At 47.8% G+C, this 19,272-nt stretch overlaps 6 protein-coding genes across 6 annotated transcripts; 2 read left to right on the top strand and 4 right to left on the bottom strand.

Annotated features, from left to right (window-relative positions):
* Positions 1-55: 55 nt before the first annotated feature.
* Positions 56-1,225, bottom strand: BC939DRAFT_530646 (uncharacterized protein; the record flags this gene model as incomplete). Its single annotated transcript, XM_051561579.1, has 2 exons — positions 946-1,225; positions 56-849 (listed from the first exon to the last, which is right to left on the bottom strand). Exons 1-2 carry the CDS (start codon positions 1,052-1,054, stop codon positions 56-58), a joined length of 903 nt encoding a protein of 300 aa, XP_051410135.1. The 5' UTR covers positions 1,055-1,225.
* On the bottom strand, positions 965-1,629 carry BC939DRAFT_530645 (uncharacterized protein; the record flags this gene model as incomplete). The annotated part of the gene is made up of 2 exons (XM_051561578.1): positions 965-1,389; positions 1,470-1,629. 2 exons carry the CDS (start codon positions 1,627-1,629, stop codon positions 1,079-1,081), a joined length of 471 nt encoding a protein of 156 aa, XP_051410134.1. The 3' UTR covers positions 965-1,078.
* Positions 1,630-2,723: 1,094 nt separating this feature from the next.
* Positions 2,724-3,779, top strand: BC939DRAFT_458017 (caleosin domain-containing protein). Its single transcript, XM_051556544.1, has 2 exons — positions 2,724-3,337; positions 3,433-3,779. Exons 1-2 carry the CDS (start codon positions 2,743-2,745, stop codon positions 3,573-3,575), a joined length of 738 nt encoding a protein of 245 aa, XP_051410133.1. The 5' UTR covers positions 2,724-2,742; the 3' UTR covers positions 3,576-3,779.
* Positions 3,780-10,840: 7,061 nt separating this feature from the next.
* On the bottom strand, positions 10,841-12,152 carry BC939DRAFT_399481 (uncharacterized protein; the record flags this gene model as incomplete). The annotated part of the gene is made up of 4 exons (XM_051552475.1): positions 10,841-11,388; positions 11,505-11,730; positions 11,836-11,875; positions 12,022-12,152. 4 exons carry the CDS (start codon positions 12,150-12,152, stop codon positions 10,841-10,843), a joined length of 945 nt encoding a protein of 314 aa, XP_051410132.1.
* Positions 12,153-12,941: 789 nt separating this feature from the next.
* On the bottom strand, positions 12,942-15,018 carry BC939DRAFT_235070 (syntaxin-like protein). The gene is made up of 7 exons (XM_051550900.1): positions 14,972-15,018; positions 14,487-14,790; positions 13,929-14,112; positions 13,664-13,834; positions 13,501-13,574; positions 13,307-13,402; positions 12,942-13,196 (listed from the first exon to the last, which is right to left on the bottom strand). Exons 2-7 carry the CDS (start codon positions 14,544-14,546, stop codon positions 12,963-12,965), a joined length of 819 nt encoding a protein of 272 aa, XP_051410131.1. The 5' UTR covers positions 14,547-14,790; positions 14,972-15,018; the 3' UTR covers positions 12,942-12,962.
* Positions 15,019-16,839: 1,821 nt separating this feature from the next.
* On the top strand, positions 16,840-18,698 carry BC939DRAFT_457996 (uncharacterized protein; the record flags this gene model as incomplete). Its single annotated transcript, XM_051556543.1, has 2 exons — positions 16,840-16,983; positions 17,832-18,698. Coding segments are annotated over 2 exons (789 nt in total), but the record flags the coding sequence as incomplete, so codon positions are not given.
* Positions 18,699-19,272: the final 574 nt, after the last annotated feature.

Here is a 19,272-nt window from a genome sequence, read left to right as displayed (position 1 = left end):
AATGAAGAGTGAAAGACAATTTATTCTTATTTATAAATGCCAGGAGGCAGAGACCTCATTGCCACCTGTATTTGTGAGGCTGCGACTTGACTGTGCTGGGCATCTGGACGTTGTCAGGTTTTTCGAGGCAGTAAACAGTTCTGGCTATCTCGTTCGTTTTTTGTTCAAGATAAAGCATGAACCGTTGCTGCCTGTCGATATGCGCGAGTAGTTGTTTGTTATGCTCGCTTTGTGCTGCAATCTGGTGGGCCTGCGCTGAAAGCTGTTGTGCCTGTGCTGGAACAATCGCCTCGAGCCTGCCAAGGTTACCCTTCATATCACCAATCTCCTTCTTGGCTTCAGTTACTAGGGCCTGCGAATCCCTAACAGCAGCATGCATACCTTCTGTAGCAGCATCGTGTTTGTTAACCAGATTCTTGACAACCTTGGTTACCTTTTGAGGCATGTATGTTGATCGTTTGTTTACTGGTTGTCGTGGTGAGTCGAAAGGGGAGCTCTCCAAGTCCGTTGCTGAGCTGAAGTTAGGGAAGCCAATTAGTTTTAGATCAGCTCTCGCAACCAAAAACGTCGCTCCGTTGTTAGATCCACTTGGCAGGGCCGCACCAGAAGAAGTCGAGCCTGATTGGATATTAACTTCCAACGGACTGCTGCTGCTGGACACATGAGTGCTGGACTGTGGACTGGCGCTTGATAGTGATCCAGCTGTAGAAAATGGTGCAGATGGGTGAGTTGATGTGGTTGTATTGGAGCTTGCTGTTGAAGGACCAGTCTCGGGTGTTGCCTCCCCTGAAGCATGATGCGCTGTTGTCCGTGGCGTTGCTGATTCTTTGCCCGTGAAGAGTTTCCGCGCTACCCGATCCTTCCTCACATCGGCCTCTATTTGTCAGCCCTCCTTCTCTGCCTGCTTTCGCCTCCGAGCCGAGGTTATATCCTGGTCCATCTCACAGATCTGTAAGGCGAGGTTCCCGAAATGCGTTTCTGGGACATTGAACCCCGTCAATATCTCCTGTAACTCCAGCATCTCGCGGCGCATCTTCACAACGCGCTCAAACATGGAGTAAAGCCCATGCTGTGTAATCTAAGAAAGCCTCGGCTCTGTCTTGTGTATTTCCATCGCCAGGTCTGTGAAGACTTTGGTTCCCTTTGTCAGACGAAGTTTCGACAGGTCGGCGTCACCCTCCGTCATCCTTCGGAGCCGGTCCTGCAGATAACGTGTTGCCAAGGATATATTCGGCCGGTTTTTTTCACTCAGTCCTGCTGCTCCAGGGAATTTCATCTGTAGCCCTCGGTATTGCACACCAGCGGCGGGTTGAACGGCGGGTTGAGCGGCGCGCTCAGCACTGGTGCCTGCATCCTCGGCAGCAGGAGCGGTCGACGCGGCAGGGATACCTATTGTTTTCTAGTGATGTCGTAAGTGTTTGCGCTGCTTGACGGCGAGCCATATAAACGCAATCATATTTGGCACTTACCCTCGGGCGATGGATCCAAAACACTGTTCATCAGTTCATCAACGTTCGGAGGGTCCTTGAAGAAGTCGGTGTAAGGCGCAAGTCTTGTGATGGGGCTAACCGATGTCTTTTTGCGTGCTCTGTCCGTTGAGGCAGCCTTGGCGGCTCGCTTTGGTGGCATATTGATTGTGATGTGTGAAGAGTTAGGATGTCGCACATGTCATGGCAGGGGGAGCTTGGGGATACCATTGCGCTCTAAGTCTAGTTGAGTACAACAAGTAAAACTTGCCTAACTCTATGTACCGTCCTTACTATGGATAAATTATGATATAATGTGTAGCGTAAGTACTTGTTTTAACAGAATAAATACCTTTTCGTTGATGGGGCCTCGAACACAAATCCTTGCATGGATGCTCTAGCATGCGATCTTGGTGCTGTTGCAATAATTTCCTGAAGTTTACTCACCTGTCAAACTATTGAATCCATCCAGAAGAGCCCTTAATACCGAAGGAATAGAGCACAGCATCCGCGTTACTCTTCTACAAGTAAAACGCGTCCTTCACAATTGAGCCCCAACAGGAAGGGTTGGGCAATACGTGTTACGCGTAGTATTACTCGCTAGACGTACAGATGGTAGCGGTACATAGAAAAATGGATAGGGGTGCTTGTGCGTTTTGTTGTGCAATGAAAGGCAAAATGGACGGTGGGTCCGTGCTGTATATCACCTCCCAGCTAGGAAAGAGGGCCGCTGCTGTGGCCTTGGTATCCTGGCACCCACTTTCACAACAATCAGCTGAAGTGAGACAAAGTCGCGTATCTGGAGGGAGTATGTTGTATTGGTTCGAAAGACGGCATTAGGATGGTTTGTGTGGTCTCTTTCCAAGGCGATAGAGGAGTGGACAGAAAAGAGTAAAGGTGATGTCAGCACGGGTGAGGATAGTTCAGTTACAGATTGCCACGTGCCAGCTGCTGGCCGCCTTAAACGAGCTAAGGTTTCGTAAACAACCTAGACGTCGATCCTAACAAGCTCCGTGCCTATCCTTATCGGCCCCTTGTCAGTCCCTTGACGCGCACGTCGGCGCTGGATGGTCCGTGACACTCATCCCCCCAAGCGCTCGTGCAAGATGATGAAACTCCATTCTGCCTTCGAAATTTCGCTGTCGTAATAATTATATCGCATGTCGCATGTCGCATATCGCTCATGACGTACAGACATGCACAGACCCATATTTGTGTATTTATGTCCGCGCCGATCCGGAATACTTTTCATTTCTGTCCTTTCACCACCAGCCAAATGTCGTCCTTACCAATCAAACCCTCTATCCCCGAGCAACCGGTGACCGTTGAGCGCCAGCCCTTCCTGCAGCATCAAAGCGCCATCAACCACTTCCCAGACCCAGGCACTGCAAGGGCCAACGTCGCTGCCACCCCCAGCCATCCAGCCGGAACGACCAAGGACAACTGGGCTGCGCGACACTCGCGCCAGACGGTCCTTCAGCAGCACTGCGAGTTTTTCGATCGCGACCACGATGGAGTCATCTGGCCCCACGACACCTTCTTGGGCTTCTATGCCATCGGCTTTAACGTCGTCCTTAGCCTGATCGCCGTCTTCATCATTCACTCCAACTTTTCCTATCCGACCTCGGCTTCCTGGATCCCCGATCCATTTTTCCGCATCTGGCTCCAACGCATCCACAAAGACAAACATGGCAGCGATTCCGGCACATATGATACCGAGGGTCGATTCGTGCCACAGCATTTTGAAGATATCTTTGCCAAGTATGCGCGCGATGGCAAGGATGGACTGACTTTGACCGATGTTTGGGGACTGCTGAAGGGACAGAGAGTCATCATGGATCCAATCGGTTCGTTTGGTGCTTTCTTTGAGTGTAAGTATTGGCTTTCTTGCTGTTATACTACGACCAGAGGCGGTGTATGGCACCATAACGAATGCTCATGCTGTGTGCACGGTTTTATATCATAGGGATGTCGATGTACTGGGTGCTCTGGCCAGAGGATGGCGTTATGCGAAAGGAAGATATCCGACGGATCTACGACGGAAGCCTCTTCTATGACCTGGCTGAAAAGAAGGCCAAGAAGGCGAACGCCGCCAAGAAAGTGCAATAAACAGCCAACATATGCCTCGTTTACTCTATCCTGCGCTGCTGTATATATAGCTGATATTTGCTACCGATTTTTCTTTTGTTTTGCTTTTATTGCTTTAACATACGCGATTGCCGTCGACTCTGCGCACGACACCAGCCATCCTACTCTCTACTCTCTGAAGACACACTTTATCGAGTTTTGCAATAAATGACATGCCTATTTCATGCAATTGTCAGACATCATCTTCCGCGATAATCGAAAGATACAGTGCAGGATTTTCATTTCAGCGGTTCCAGAAGTTTTAGACTGGACTCAGCTTGCGTTTGCTGCGGGCCATTTACATCTGTAATCCTTCCGCAACTCCTATATGCTGTGTAGCATGAATCAACTCTTATCTTCATCTTTAGATTGCGGTGGTTTAGTTAGACGTTATACTAGCCTCGTCCTCTTGGAGAGCGTGTGCACTCCTCTTTAAACTAGCGTCATGGAGAGTACAGTCGACCTCCAACATAAGTTCTATTTTGCAACTTATGTTGGAGAAGCAGTCATGTATTCAGTCCAATTGAAAAATATGTATAATTTATTTAAACAGGTTCGCGTTTACATGTTCCTCAGCCCATGCAAATCAATAAGCAATTCCATCGTATCGAGAGCTGCCCGAAGGTTAGCTTTCAATATAACATCGCAGTTGGGATCCTGTAGATCAGCTTCAGTATCCATGAACCCGTTTACAGTCTCTTGAAATGATTCTCGAGAATAGTCCTCATCTGGATAGGGGCTTGAAGGTGGTGAAGAGAAATCTTCGATGGGAACCATCTTGTCCACAGTACGGCCGCGGAGAACAGTTTTGACTACCTGCATCTCTTGATCATCGGCAACTGGTTTCGTGTCCTCGTAATCAGGATCAGAGTCATCATCGTCATCCAACACATCATTATCGGCACTATCCTCATCCACGAAATCATTTTCCTTGAGTGATAGGAACATTCCCTTGTACTCCTTGCGACCCATTATCTGGAGGACGAGCTCGTGGATCGCCTGTGTGGGCCCCTCACTGTGGATCATACTGAGGTAATTCAGAACAGAAAAGTCCTTCTGGAGGGCAATGTCTTCTTCGTTTCCTGCATACTGTTCCATGAGCTCTTCCTGAAGGCGATTGATTTGATCCGCCTTTGTATTGACTCCTAGAGCCTTCAAATGAATCTTTTGGTACTCGGACAGAGTTGGAACCTGGACGAAACAATTACGGATGCAGTCAGGAGTCACCTTTTTCCAAGAGTTGACCAGACATGCCCAGAGTCTCCCATTCGGAATTATTGTCGTAGATGACCTCTTTTGAACACGACGAGTGCAGACAACCTCTAGCATCTCTTGACTATAGAAGACCTTGAAGGTCCGGATAATCCCAGCGTCGAGTGGCTGAGTCATGGATGTTGTATTTGGTGGTAGCCGGATGACGGTGATGTTGGGAAGGCCCAGATTTTCACATTTGCCATGTCCTGGTGCGCTGTCGATCAGCAAAGCGATCTTGCGTCTCTTTCTGTGCATGTCCCAGTCTAGTTTCCAGAGCCAGTCGGCGAACAGATCGTGTGTCATGTAGCCGCTTCCTTGAAATTCAGCATCCATTTCCATCATTGTCGCTGTAGCCAACCCATTTGGACGGTGCTTAGCTGCATTTAAAAAGAAAAAAAATCAGCAAGCAACCCTTTTCAACTCCACTGTCACAGTCCTTGGATAATGCTTCATTACTTACAAAGAATATAAGGCTTGCGCTTGTCTGTGCCCGTGGCATTGCAGCACAATAAAATTGACACTCGAGCAATTCGGGTAATCTTCTTACCGCGGATGGGACCAGTGGCTATGGTCTTGTTTGACATAGCCTTTAGAAAAAGACCCGTCTCATCGCAATTGTAGATGTTGTCTGGGCCAAAGTCCTCGAGCCTCATTTGGATGTTCTCGATTTGGGGCTGGTAGAGACTTAAGTCGACTGATCCGCTTTCACCATGGCCAATGTATCTCTTGAATCCTTTCTGTTTCTTGAAGTTTCGAAGCCAGCCATTCGAAAAGCTAATCGGCTTTGGCAGGTGCTCGGGACGAAAGTAACTCTTCATGAGGATCCATATCACCACAGCAGTTCCTTTCAGGCGATAATCAGACACGTTGATGCCTACTAAAACATATGGATTAGGAGTATGCTTAAGAAACGAGCAACTAAGGGTCAGGAATTGACTTCCGTACCTAAAGACTCCTGCAGTTTATACCAGGCATAGAGGACCTCTTCCACAATCTCCATTGGTCTCCGTATGGCGCGTGCAATCGCTTTTGTTGCCGAAAGCGGCCGTGTCGCCATTGCTTGATGGATTTTGTCTTCCTCCTTGAGTATACGGGCGGCTGTGTAGGGGTGTATACCCAACATTCTTGATATGGCGACATGGGACTCAAATGGGTTATGCTGTTGCTCTGCACGATACTTTGTAAGGAATTGACACTTGTCGTAAAGAGTGTACTTCTTTCGAGACATGTGTGATTTGGAAGCGGAGGTACCAGAGCCAGCACGTTTGGTGTTTAGTGGATTAGGGACTGGGGCCGTCTGACCAGAGCGCGTTGTTTTGGGCATGGTAGAAGTAGAGGACAAGTTGGGTTCAGGAAGTGAGAGTGTGTGAACAAATGTTTAAGTTATTACGTATTTTCAATTGGACTGAATACATGACTGCTTCTCCAACATAAGTTGCAAAATAGAACTTATGTTGGAGGTCGACTGTACATCATGTTCTGGCGCACACCTTTTCCCCCAGTACATCCCAAGCTTGTGCCAGGAGTCGGTACTCAGAGGGCGCGTCGACTGAACTGCCATGTTTGAACGTATCAATGCCAATGCTGGCGTCTGCGGGAGACTCGGCACTCCAAAATGGGTTGTCCTCTTTACCGACTGGATTGACCGTAGGAGGATTGTTGTCATTTGTTAGAGGCGACCTCTCTGGCAGGTACCGGAGCCGGAGAAGAGGTAGTGACAGGCTTGTTGTGCTTAGGGGTGACCCTAGTGGAAGTACCGGTGTAGCGAAGTGGAGAATTGGTTGGGGCCTGCCATCCGTAGTGGATAGGGGAACTATTGAACGATGTCGTGTTACGATGGGGGGAGTGGCCAGAGTCCAGCGTTTTCTGGACGGGGGAGATTGAAACAAGTCGCGCGCTTCTCCTGGGCGAAATATTTAGAAGCTGGGTCTTGGTAGGCGTGGTCATTGTAGGCGTGACGACTGGCTCCTCGGAAACAGGCTGTCCAGCAGGAGCAGACATGTCTTTCCGTCCAGGCATAGGTTACGCGTCTTAGAAACCGTCTAGGGATTGAGGGAGTTCTTAATGAGCAACGGAAGGCTTTACATGGATTTTGTGCGGGGACACAAAAAAAAATGCCCCATCGTGCGTTTGAATTGATTCTCTATTCTAAATATTAGCGAATTATTAGGGACTGTTTTTTTGGGACACATTTCGTCCTAAGTATCGGTGGCTTAACGGGATTTTTGAATTGGTTTTTATTGTAAAAAATATTTGGGCATTACTTCTTGGCGAGGTCTTTCAGGGCATCTCTGTTGCCTTCAAACTTTGTTGTGCTGCACACGTTTCTCCTTCACTCTGAGCCCTAGGAATATATAGTTTTTAGGATCCTCATCATAAAAGCGCCTGGATTTTGGAGATGCCCAAACTCTGGCCCGCTACTCACTGTCAGTACCAGTAGACACCTAGCAGGCACCTAGAAATAATGGTATTTATTACATATCGCCGTCATTTTCGAACCACGGTACCCGAGTAAAGAGCTCAGAGGTTTTTTTTTTTTTTTCCTCCCACATGCCAGAACAGAGGGGATAATTTTCATGCGCTTAGAATTTACAGTCCTGAAAGTCAGCAGAGCCTGGATTACCAGTATGGCGTCAGCGAGTGATATCTGGATTAGCAGCATGGTCTTAGTCAAGAAAGATTGGGAGACAACCAGGAAGAACAGGAGCAGCTTACTATTGACCAATGCCCAACCAACCAACAGAGTACTACCTCCTAATGACATGGATGTCTACTCGCCCAAATCCTTTCTGGTAACTTGATGACTCGATGTACAATGTCGGCACTCAGTACCCTGCTCATCCAGTATTTTAACTAACGATGTCGCTTTTTTATCTCGCTCAGTCCTTGATTAGGAATCCTTTACTATCAAAGCATTCTGCCGAACGCCTGCTTAATAGTTCTTTAGGTGAGAGCGGAAAGCTTCAGGAAGTCCTCAAGGTAGAGTACTCGGACAGCGTTGATATGACACTTAAATAAATATCATGGATAAAGATTAATCGTGTACAGGTTTGCGGTTCTCACCCAGTCTTTCCTCGAGGGCGAACTCTCCTTTGGAAGAACCGATGGATCTTTATTATAGCAACAGTGACATACCAAACAAGCCCAAGGGACATCAAACAAGGAGATCTTGCTACATGCTATGGTGTCCAACTTAACAGTAGGCTAACATTTTTCTTCATTATGTGTCCGCAGTCTTCGCCTATTTTATCTGCAGTAAGCCCTGCTGCAGACTCGGTACCGGAAATTCCTTTCGTAAGTCCAGAATATAACCATGGGTCAGCGGGAATACCTAGTACGGCATTGCGATTACTCTATCGGACAACCACCGTGGGATTCATGGTGTCTCCTTGTATTTGAACGTTTACAACACCCGACGACGTAAAAGAAAAGCTGTCTATCTGAAGCAGCGCCTGGGTATTTACCACTACTGCGAGTTTCCATACACCCAACGGCCCAGACTCCCGAGAAAAAAGAAAGCATATAGGTTGCGCCTAGGGACACCAAAGGCTGCTGACCATTTCATGGACCAAGCTTGTTCGCATATCTTGTATGATGCATATAGTGGCGGTCCAGTATCCGAATAAAGCCTCGCCAAACCGTACAAGAGTTCACAACCACGCCAAACCATGCCAAACCATGCCCTTATCTGTACCCCTCTTCCAGCGAAGTACAGGTTGCTCTGAAAGTGACTCCATTGCGCCTCATGACAGGAACTAAGAGCCGCCCGCTTATCATGGACCTACACCCAGTTTTTTCCATTCAAATGGATCTATCGTACCCTCTGGGAAAGAGGAGATCTTTGAGACCTTAGCTTGGAGTTGTTGGAGCCTGGCCACACTGAGGAGTCCTTCTTCGCCCTTGTCTCGCGGATTCGAAAAGAGCTCCCAGACACCAAGGATTGGTAATAGTGGCACCTTCAGCCATCAAGTGCCAAGCATATTTTCCCAGCATTCACCACTTGCGACAGCTCTAAACTTTCCGATGACATTAACGCCCAGGAGAGCCTAGGAAGCGTTTTTCGATCGAGTGCGTCAAAGAGCAAGCTCGGTATCATGAACGAAATCATGGATGCGATACAGATTAAACGAGATTGGAGTGGAGTTATGAGCATGTCATGGATGTGTCCGATTGAACTGGATGATCGACGGCGAGCGATAATCCCTGTCGAATGTGCAGGATAATCCATGGTGCAATCGAAACAATATGCTGAGGTTGATACGACATTATTCGGGAAGAGAAGACGCCTGGTTCAGGAACCAGACAATACGGGCTGACAATCCGACGGGCCTCACTACTCAATGCGGTGAAAACGCGTATAGGTATGAATATAACACTATAATGTGAAATAACCAATCCATGAGTAAGGAATGACGAGCCTTTTTTGGTTCATGTTAATTGTGCCGGTTTACTTACCGGATGCTCAACAACAGGAGGATGCAGCGGCCCCTGGCCTCGCAACAGCTTGAAGTCTTGATGCTTGCCCATGGAACCCTACGAGAAACAAAGCCATGCGACAGTCCAAGACTCAGACGACGTAACAAAGTTTTCATACGCAAACTAATGGCAACGGTTTAGACAGGATGGGAATCCTTTCGCAATTGTTTGTCGCCCTGGGGAGAGGTGACTAGTCTCTTCAGGGGTGAGCAACCTTTTTTTTTTTTCATCCAAATCTCCGGTACCTATAGCAACATGCCATGCGAGGTGACAAAAGATAATTCATAGAACAAACCATTCGTTACACAATGCTGCACAGTGAAGTGGGCCACCGTCGCTCAATGCTACCGATAAAAAAGACCGAGGGTGGGTGAGTAGGGAATACAACTGAACTGCAGAGCCGCAGAACAAAGAGGGGTCAACAACGCAAGAAGCCAGTTGTTGAGCATGCACGACATTTAGTAACGGAAGAAGGAAGGCACAAACCTCGCCCCTACTCTTGCTAGGCAATACATGTGAAGGCGAGCTATGGCAGGGTATACCAAAGATGTTGCGGTACAGTGAGAATGGGGCGATCGGTGCTTTCTGTTCAGAATGGACAACCTCTATACATGTTCATCAAAGGGGTTTCTGGGGGGAGTAAAGAGGACTAGGAACAAATATATTGTTTTATTACTCCTTTCAACAAACGCGGGTCCAGATTCCCCTCCCGGTTGCGCCACTATGCATGCAAATCCTGATCTAGCTCTACATAAACATCGCCAAAGATGTTTCCACTCGTCGAGGCTACAAATCCGCATTGAGAAGAGACGTCCGCAATTCTGTCGTGGGCGAGTGAATACGAAGGAGTTTGTTTTGTAGCAAAATACCTCATGGGACTGGGGTCGCCATTCGCGTTGCTAGGTCTGGACCACATGGACACTAGCATATAGCGTGTTTAATCTTTAAATTCACATCAAAGGGTTCCAGGAGTGCTATAATGAGGACTCGGTCTTCTTTATTATTCTCTATTCTCTCCGTAATCCTCTTCAGCGCATCCTGAAATCTTGCCAGCCGTGGTTGCGTAGATTGCATAGGATGCAACACAGAGGAGGCTTCGAAATACCCCCCCCCCACAATTGGCTCGGTTCAATGTTTGAAAGTGTCTGGGGAAAGGTCCTGAAAAAAAAATTGAAAGTTGTGGTTATTCATGATGTGTTCCCATTTTGTGTGTTATGCAACAGGATTGATATCGTGGGGGTTTGCTTAGTAAACCCCTGCAGGGATATCCTGTGCTCAGTTCAGCTTTGGAAGAACCCTTCTGAATAAGCAAATCTTCATCGCGCGATCTGCAGTGAGGGACCTACGAGCAATGTCCTTTGGCGGCACTGTTTGGTCAAAATGTTTAAAATAACGCGGCTTTTTATTTCGTTGATATGTACACGAGGGTTGTGTAGACTGTACAAGGGAGAGAAAAGTCCTTCAGCTGCCATGCGCCATGTGCCGTGTTTGTTTTCTTGCTATTGGACTACGCTCCTTTAAGCAATCTTGGGCTCGGCCAGGTTAGGTCCATTGCCGGCGGGAACAATACCCGTGGGGTTGATCTGGAGGTGGGACTGATAATAATGATGCTTGATATGCTCCATGTTCACCGTCTCCGCAACCTTCGGCATCTGATAAATCCGTCTCGCCCACTTCAACAGATGCGGGTAATCCTTCTCGATGCCTTTGATGTTGCACTTGAAGTGACCATGATAGACGGGGTCAAAACGAATGATCGTTGTCCAAAGACGAAGGTCCGCTTCCGTCAAGGTGTTCCCGACAAGGTAATCGGACTTGCTGAGCATACCCTCGAGTCGGTCCAGGGACACGAAAAGCGGGTAGACGTTCTTGTCATAGGCTTCCTGGCTCGTAGCGAATCCGGACTTGTAGACTCCATTGTTGACGGTGTCATACACCCATTCGTTCACGGAATCGATCTCGGCCTTGAGGTTGTCCGGGTAGAAGTTGACACCGGCCTTTTCAGGCACAAGCTTATCGAACGCGGTGTTGAGCATGCGAATGATTTCACTGCTCTCGTTGTTCACTGGTTTCAATATCGAAAAACAAAAATGTTAGGAAAATATGAAGAACACAACCACTCACGTTTTTTTTCCTTCCTTTCTCGCACGACACTCCCAGATCGCATAAAAGAGAACATACCAATGGTCTCGGTCTTCTTATCCCAAAGAACAGGGACTGTGAAGCGTCCGGAATAATCAGGCTGGGCCTTGAAGTAGATGTCCTTCACGAACTTTGATCCATAAAGCGAATCCTTGTAACCGTCCCTGAAGGGCCAACCGTTCTCCTGCAGGTGCCAGTGGACCACATCGACCGAGATAATGTCCTCCAGACCCTTCAATGCGCGGACTAGCAACGTGCGATGGGCCTATTGAAGGAGGGTGAAAAACATTGTTAGTGTGCATTGCGCTCAGTTTTACGCAATACTTACAAAAACGGACGATTCGCTCTCTTTCAGAGATCTCAAACTTACCCACGGGCATGCGTAAGAAACATAAAGATGGTAACGACCACTACATCAAGACGAATAGCAAAAAAAGAGAAAAGATCCAGAGATGGGCGTTACTTTACAACCAAGAAAGATCCGTGAGAAAAAAAAAAAAAAGTCCCCATAATCCCACTTCGCCTCCACACTTTCAAAAATTCGATCGCTACGTACGCCTCAGGAGTGAATTTCGCGTTGGGCTCGTCAACAATGTTATCGCGGAAGGTCGACACCTGACGCTTGAACTCGCCAGAGTTACCGGCCCACTTGAGGATCTCAGGCTGGGAAGAAGCAGAGGTCGACATTGTGTTAAAGTATTGGTGTTGATTGAAAAGACTGTTGTCGTTGTTTGAGCTGATAGCAACCGAGATGGGTGCGATGCGGTGGGGTACAAGTCTGGAAGAGAAAGGGGCAAAGAGTATTGTCGTACGCTGGGCGAGGCTGAGATGGCGAGGAGTGAGGCGTGCAAGGAACATGTGCTGTGGGAAAGAATTGTCCGTTGGGGATGGACGAAGACACGGGCTTGTTTTATATCTTCCTGAAGGCGCGCATCACATCATGGTGCGTTTGGAGCGACGGGGCTTAGCCATCCAATTTGTCAGAGCACCAGCGCTGTGTTCGCGTGCTGATTTGTTATCAATCCATGCGCTTTGTCAATCCGTAATTCTTGTCAATCCGTCCCCCATGCGCCTTGTCAATCCATGATTCTTGTCAATCCGTCCGCTCCAAAAAAAAAAAAACGCAGAGCGCGTTTCCCCCCGGGTCCTGGCTTGACAAACCCCCCAAATGACGGCGCGTGGTTTATGTCTTTGAAATCCCCAGATCCGCTTTTTGAAGATGGCTTCAATAGAGTAAAAAAGTCATTTATTTTTTAATAGTTGGGTAAAAAAGAACCGGGCGGATAAGCAAGACAATTATGGTATGGGGGATGGAGCCGCCAATCCTGGCGCGCTTCTCCTTGATCGATCGGGTTTTACTTGCCACCACCGTTTCCGCCTCCCTTAGATTTGAAAACACCGAGCTGTAACAAAAGAAGAAAAGAGAAGATGGTTAGCCAACCTATATTCTAATAGGAAAAAGAAAAACATTTTAATATCACCGAATGAAGAGCCCGCTCATACCTGGACCATGACGATGATGACGATGATGATAAGAAGAACGATAGAGATGCACAAGCAGATCCACTTCTTCTTCCTGGCACCGCGGGCGTTGACGATCGCAACGTCGACTTCCTTGTTGCCGACTTCCAGGTGCTGGTCCGTCTGTTGAGTGTGTTCCTCGATCGTGTTAAGCACCTCAGCCTGCTCTGTGACCAGAGTTTCCATGTCAATGAACAACTGGTGCAGTTCCTATATAGTCCAAATACGATAGTAAAGAGCAAAAAAAAAAAAAAAGCATGACATTAGAAAGTTGGTTGCGGACACAACTGAAATGGATGATGCATGGCAAAGCTACTTACCAGGATGGTCTTTTCAATCTTCTTGATATCATCGTGGCGACTCTGAACCTCGCGAAGAGCTCTGTTGGCATCGCCATAACGGGTGCTTTGAAGAACCTGTTTCGCCGTAGGGAATGCATGCAACATGTTAGTATCGATTTTAGTCACAATCCTCGTAGACCGGGCTTCCGTGTGTTGTCTCAAGCGTGTCTTACCGATTGAGCAAAGATCTGTTGGTTGTCGCTCTCCATGACTTGGGCAATCTCTTGTGGGGTGGCATCAGGCTTGACTATAAAGTGCCGAAATGCATTAGTATAAGGACAGAAAGTAATATATATCTACAGTACACACACGCGTCATTTAAAACCGAGTCCTTACCAATCTTATACTGTCTCTCCATGCGGCCCTGATACTTCTTTCTGGCCTCGCTTTCCGAAGACTGGTAGCGGCGAAGGGTCTTCAAGAACTTCTCCTTCAAGGCTGCAGCTTGGGTCCGGCGGATCTGAATGTCTGAGGAGTTGGCCAGGCGGAGGTTGGCCAGCTCAATATCTACGGTTGGAACAGAATTAAATAGTATGAGTCAGTCTCAATTTAAAAGACAATGACATTCGAAAAAAAGACGTTGTATGAGGCATCTCTTTACCCTTGATTCTCTTCTTGGTGCGGTTCGACAACTGGGTCGTGTCCGCGGTAATGCCCTCCAATTGTCGGTTCGTGCGCGAGGACTGCTCCTCGGTGGCAACACCATTGAGCGAGACATCATGAAGCTCCTCAATCTTCGTGATATTCTGCTCAATCTTAGTAATATCCTCTTGAATCGAGGTAACCTAAGAAATCGCCAATGAATGAATTTTATTAGTCGTCTGAACGCCTTTAGCTGCATGCAGCTGCTGCAGCCTATTCCGAGGTGCAATTAGCCCAGAGAGCTGTCCGATGAAATTGGGTTGGTCAATGTTCTGGCTCCGCATAGAAAAAGAGGGCATGCATCCTGCGGTCGCAATTGCAGCCACAGTGGTGCTGGCTCTCGACTCCTATTCCTGATGCTCTCCTTCGTCTCCAGTTTTTTTAGGAAAATAACCATTGAGCCCGATACATATCGAACTCTTTTTTTTTTTTTCTTTCTTTCTTTTCGATTTTAAGTGTTGCCAGGTTTGAAAGACGGTTGCGAGAATGTGTCCCAGGGATAGACAGCTAGACATACCTCGCTGAAGAAGGCGCCCATGTCGCTGCCGGTGTTATTGCTTGAGGGGACAGCAGACATCTCGATCCTAGTGGGCGAAGCTGGCTGCTGGCGACCACCGTACTGGGCAGGCTGCTGAGAATACTGGCTCTGTTGAGCAAATTGATTTTGCTGACCGTACTGGCCCTGCTGGCCATACTGGTTCTGCTGGCCGTATTGCTGCTGCTGACCATATTGCTGCTGTTGACCATACTGATTTTGTTGTCCATATTGCTGCTGCTGGCCATACTGGTTTTGTTGACCACCATATTGCTGTTGCTGACGACTGATTCGTTTTAAAGCGTTGAACAGTTAGGACCACATCTTGAGCATTGGATGTGGATCTTTCGAAATAAAAATAAATAGGAAACGACAGGGGTCCAAGGGGAGGAGGAAGCAAGCGGAGACAACTGCATCAGGAAAAAAAAAAAAAAAAAAAAAAAAAAAAAAGAAAGATGAAGACTTACCCATAACCCTGGTTCTGGTTGTTGTTCGACTGGGCCTATGATGAACCATAGTACAACGATTTATCAGAAACACTTTGCCATGGAATGAAGTCGTGTAAACAGTCCATACGACCTTTTATTGCCTGCACAAAAAATAAGGTTGGTACCTGAAAGTCGGCCAAACGATCTCGTCCACTCATGGGTGTCGTGGTCTACTGGATGATGAAAGTGATGAGAAGTTGATGAGAGGGATCAGACAATAAGAAGAGAAAGCTGGGGGCTGTGGAAGTCTAAAAAAAGAGGATGTATTGTCGAATCGTGGATGAGATGGAGTGTGAGAGCGGTTGAGGGAACACTAGCACTTGAGAAGTGGTGCGGAGCGAGTTATATTAAGGATGGGTCGAGGATGATGGGAGGGATATAGCCAGCTCGGAAGCAGTGAAGTGGGTCTTGTTTACAGCGATATGTGTTTGGGATAAGTGGAGAGTGCAAGGAGAGATGGTTCCAGGAGCAGTACCTGAAAGAAGTCGGATGAGTTTAGGATGGGCGAGGATGGATGATGACGAGTGGAGATGAGAAGGATGTGGATGACGGAAGGATGGAGGAGAAAGAGGAGGAGGAGAAGGATGGAGGGATGGAGGGAGGAGGATGAGCAGAAGCAGACAAAAGAAAAGAAATAAGAGATGAGCAGAATAAAGAGTAATTAACACAGGGCTACCTGGATTGGAGAGGGTCCAATTATACTTTGAAACAAATAAACTTCTGTGTGTGTATTCTTTGTGCTACTCCTGGCCTAGTCAATATAGCCCAATTGGAGAGGATGTAGGTGATATACTAAGCACTAGGAGAATGGTTACCGTGAAGAGAAGGGTCTCGATTCTCCGTGCTTTCCGAACGAACGAGACGACCTAGCAGCTGCTGTTGCATTTGCGACTGAAGTTCCAGTCGTGAGAAGGAAGCACCATGTTAGTAGTCCACTGTTTCAGCAGGAAAACGCGTGGGTTGCGCATGTATATGGTGGACCTAAGAAAAGATGACGACGATAATGAAAGGCGAAGTCGAATGCGGGAAAGACGAAGATGAATCTAGAAAGGACGAAGGCGAAGAAGGCGAAGAAGGCGAAGGAGGCGGGGAAGGCAGAGAAGTAGGAGATATGAATGGGAATGACTTCCATTACGCGACATGCGATAAAGAAAAACGAGCGAAGCAGCGAACTGTACAGTAACTCAATGTGGGGTGTGCAGACCTTATCCCCGTTGGGCTCAGTGTTTCTGGGAATAGATTATTGCGAAATGTAGCCATGTCCAAAAGAGGAGAGGACGCGACATTTGGCGACCTTCAATGGACAGTTCTCGTTTTTCCCGCGCTTTTGTTTTTTTAGCACATCGGGAAAAGAAAAGAAGCAAGCTCCCATTTTATATTCGCTGTCGTCCGCCTCCAACGGCTGCAGTAACGGTTGGAAACCCTGGGATGTTTCTTCAGATTCTTCCTGGTGAAGCAATCACACCCACGTATGTACCAAAGCAATCAACCCGTGGAGGTCCTTTTGATTGCTATCATGCTATCGTTTAGTAGGGCCATTCTGTCTGTATCGTGTGTCAAGAAACCACTTAGTTGATGGCATATATTCCGTCCCACATGCTGCTTGTAGTAATAATTACAGCCCCGCCCCCTGCCTGGTGGCTACTGCCTGTCAGGATAGGACAACGTAATCCAGGGAAGCCTTTCTGTCGAATCATAAGCTTCGATCGACCGTCTAATTGATTTATCCCACCTTCCTTTTTTGAGTGAAATGGCATACTTTTTTTTTGTGTCTTGTTTCTTCATCTTTCTCCGCCCTCTTCGCCGTCGTCCACTTCCTCGGCGGTTCCCCGAACCCACTCTCGTCCCTCGACACTTCATCTGCACCAGTAACGACTACTTACAGCAGCTTCAACAGCTTCAACAGCTTCAACAGCTTCAACAGCAACAGCAACAGCAACAGCATCAGCAACGCAACACTAACGATGGTGCAGTCCAACACCGCCACGGCGGTATGTTCCTATTCACTCGACACAAAGTATCTGCTGTCTATCTTCCTTTTCCCCTTCGCACCTCGATGGTATCCCATGTCATCCCGTCCTATCCTTCTTTTTGCGTCTCCACGTCTTGTCGTCCCTTTCTTGCATGCAGCATCATCATCAATTTCATTACCTTCTTCAATCAAACTTGGTGCTCTACTCTGCTCTACTCTGCTTCTGGACCTAGCGTTCCCTTCGAGACTGGACCAAAGGGGTGGTGGTCCTCCACACGTTTTCGACATGTTCGGTTGGGAATGTCTGATTCCATTTCTCAGATCAAGGAACCAGCTAGGGACCCAACATTGGGCAATCGCAAAACAAGATCTTTCTCATTCACTCATTCGGCGCACTTGTTTGACTGAAGGAAAGGCAGTGCGCTGAGGCTGCAGTCTCGCATCTCGCATATTGTATGCTGGGTCGTATTGTTCCGCCCCTCCTCCTCTTGCTTTGTTTTGCTTTGCTTTTCTTGCTTTGCTTTGCTTTGCTTGGTTGAAGTGGTTGAATTGGGCTGGGTTGCTACCACTCTCTTCCCTCTCTTTTGTCGCAGTTTCCTACTTGGGGCGCATCCATCTGTTCTCTCGCTACAACTCTCCTTTTTCAATCGCCTTTTTTTTGTGCCCTTTTGTATTAGTACCCGCGTGCCCAATTGCTCCATCCTCTCATATACATCACACATCACACATCGCATCGCACATCGCACAAACACAAACACAAAGAGGAAAACGTTCTTTCCTTCGCACCATTATAATAGCCTCTAATTGCCATCCAAACCAACTGACTAACTCGTTCACGATATGGGCCATTTGTCGCTGAAAATACAGACGTCGACCTTGTTCCTCAAGGCGAAACACGCGTTTTCGCTCCACCGCAAATCCTCCCTCTCGGGCAACTCGTCCTCTTCCGCTTCTGCATACCTCTCATCTTCTGCCCCATCTCCTACAGACTCGACCGTATCACCTCCGCTCTCTACTGCCTCCTCTGCAGCCAATACCAATGCCAATGCCAATGCGAATGCCAATGCGACTGCAAATGGCGGGGCCCCTCACAAGGTCAAGCGCAGTAGTCGGTTCAAGGTCAAGAGGTTTGCCTCATTCAGGGACCGCTCGACCAGTCCACCGCACAGCAAAAAGGGCCAGGCCAATCATGCCAACGCCCCTGTCTCCGTCACAACTACAGCTACAACTACAACCACCACCACTCCAATCACAGCATCAAACGCGACTCCTTCAAGTTCTGCAGAGGCAGTAGTAAAGGCGACGACGACAAGGACAACACCACCAGCACAGACAGCGTCTATGAATCCCTATTCTCCCAGCTGGTGTCCCTCGACTGTTGCAGCCCTGAGGTCCCCCCTGAGGAGTGTTTCGTCTCTGTCTTCGAAATCGAATGGCGGACTGGATCTGTTACAGTCTTCACACTATTCACCAGCACCAAACCTGCTCCTACAGCCCAGTCCTGTGACTGACCTGGCACCGCGATATGGCACGGGTGCACGTCTGTCGCGGTTTCCTTCCGGTCAGTCCAGTGGTAGTCCAGTTGTTGGACCGCAAGGTAAGAATGCCATTTCAACATAGGATTGTTTAACATTTGATGCAACTGAGTTGCGGGCAAGTGGATACGGAAAGAAAGAGAGAGAGTCTGCGGGGTTTTATGTGGTGTTAGAAAACAAAAAAAAAAAAAAAAAAAAAGACTGAAACAGGGGGGAGGGGGGGTAATGGAGCGGTAGTGACAATGGTGAGCATTGGTGAGCATTGGTCATACAGAGCAGAACGAACACAACCGGAACACCGATAGGACGTGACCACGACATGCTCGACAGCAATATAAGCCCTACTATGGCACGCTTACTACTACCATTACTACCACATGTCCTATGTGTGATTGCTATATTGATTTGCTGTGCATCGAAAGAGACAATAGCGTGTGCTGAGGCTAATACAACGGCTGTTGTTGATGAGACTTGTACTGTGCATGTAGTCTTATCTTTGTATATGCTACCGGGACCATCTCTACATGGATCCATCTTTCCATCTACAAAAAAAAAAAAAAAAAAAAAAAAATGCATTCGATCTATCAGATCATCAGATCCAGGTGCACTTCGGACCTCTCGGACTATTTGGAGGACCGTTGTCAGGAACCATTGCAGATCCATTCCTGTCCCTATCTGGGATCATATCACCCTATGTCATCTCCACCTCGGGAACGACCCATTCCCTTGAGGCTCCTACGACGACGACGACGACGACGACGACGGCGACGACT

Source organism: Gamsiella multidivaricata, assembly GCF_025024155.1.
Source record: "Gamsiella multidivaricata strain RSA 2152 chromosome Unknown BC939scaffold_52, whole genome shotgun sequence".
In the NCBI taxonomy this organism is placed as follows: Eukaryota; Fungi; Mortierellomycota; class Mortierellomycetes; order Mortierellales; family Mortierellaceae; genus Gamsiella; species Gamsiella multidivaricata.
The sequence above is the reverse complement of the archived record's forward strand: the minus strand, read 5'-3'. Positions and strand labels throughout refer to the sequence as shown.

Excerpts from the sequence above, each read along its gene's own strand:
- BC939DRAFT_458017 (XM_051556544.1), top strand. The coding sequence starts at position 2,743 with ATGTCGTCCTTACCAATCAAACCCTCTATCCCCGAGCAACCGGTGACC. Across the intron at positions 3,338-3,432 it reads GTTTGGTGCTTTCTTTGAGT|GGATGTCGATGTACTGGGTG; the intron begins GTAAGTATTGGC and ends TTTATATCATAG.
- BC939DRAFT_235070 (XM_051550900.1), bottom strand. The coding sequence starts at position 14,546 with ATGTCTGCTGTCCCCTCAAGCAATAACACCGGCAGCGACATGGGCGCC. Across the intron at positions 13,835-13,928 it reads CACCAAGAAGAGAATCAAGG|ATATTGAGCTGGCCAACCTC; the intron begins GTAAAGAGATGC and ends TTCCAACCGTAG. Across the intron at positions 13,575-13,663 it reads GGAGAGACAGTATAAGATTG|TCAAGCCTGATGCCACCCCA; the intron begins GTAAGGACTCGG and ends GGCACTTTATAG.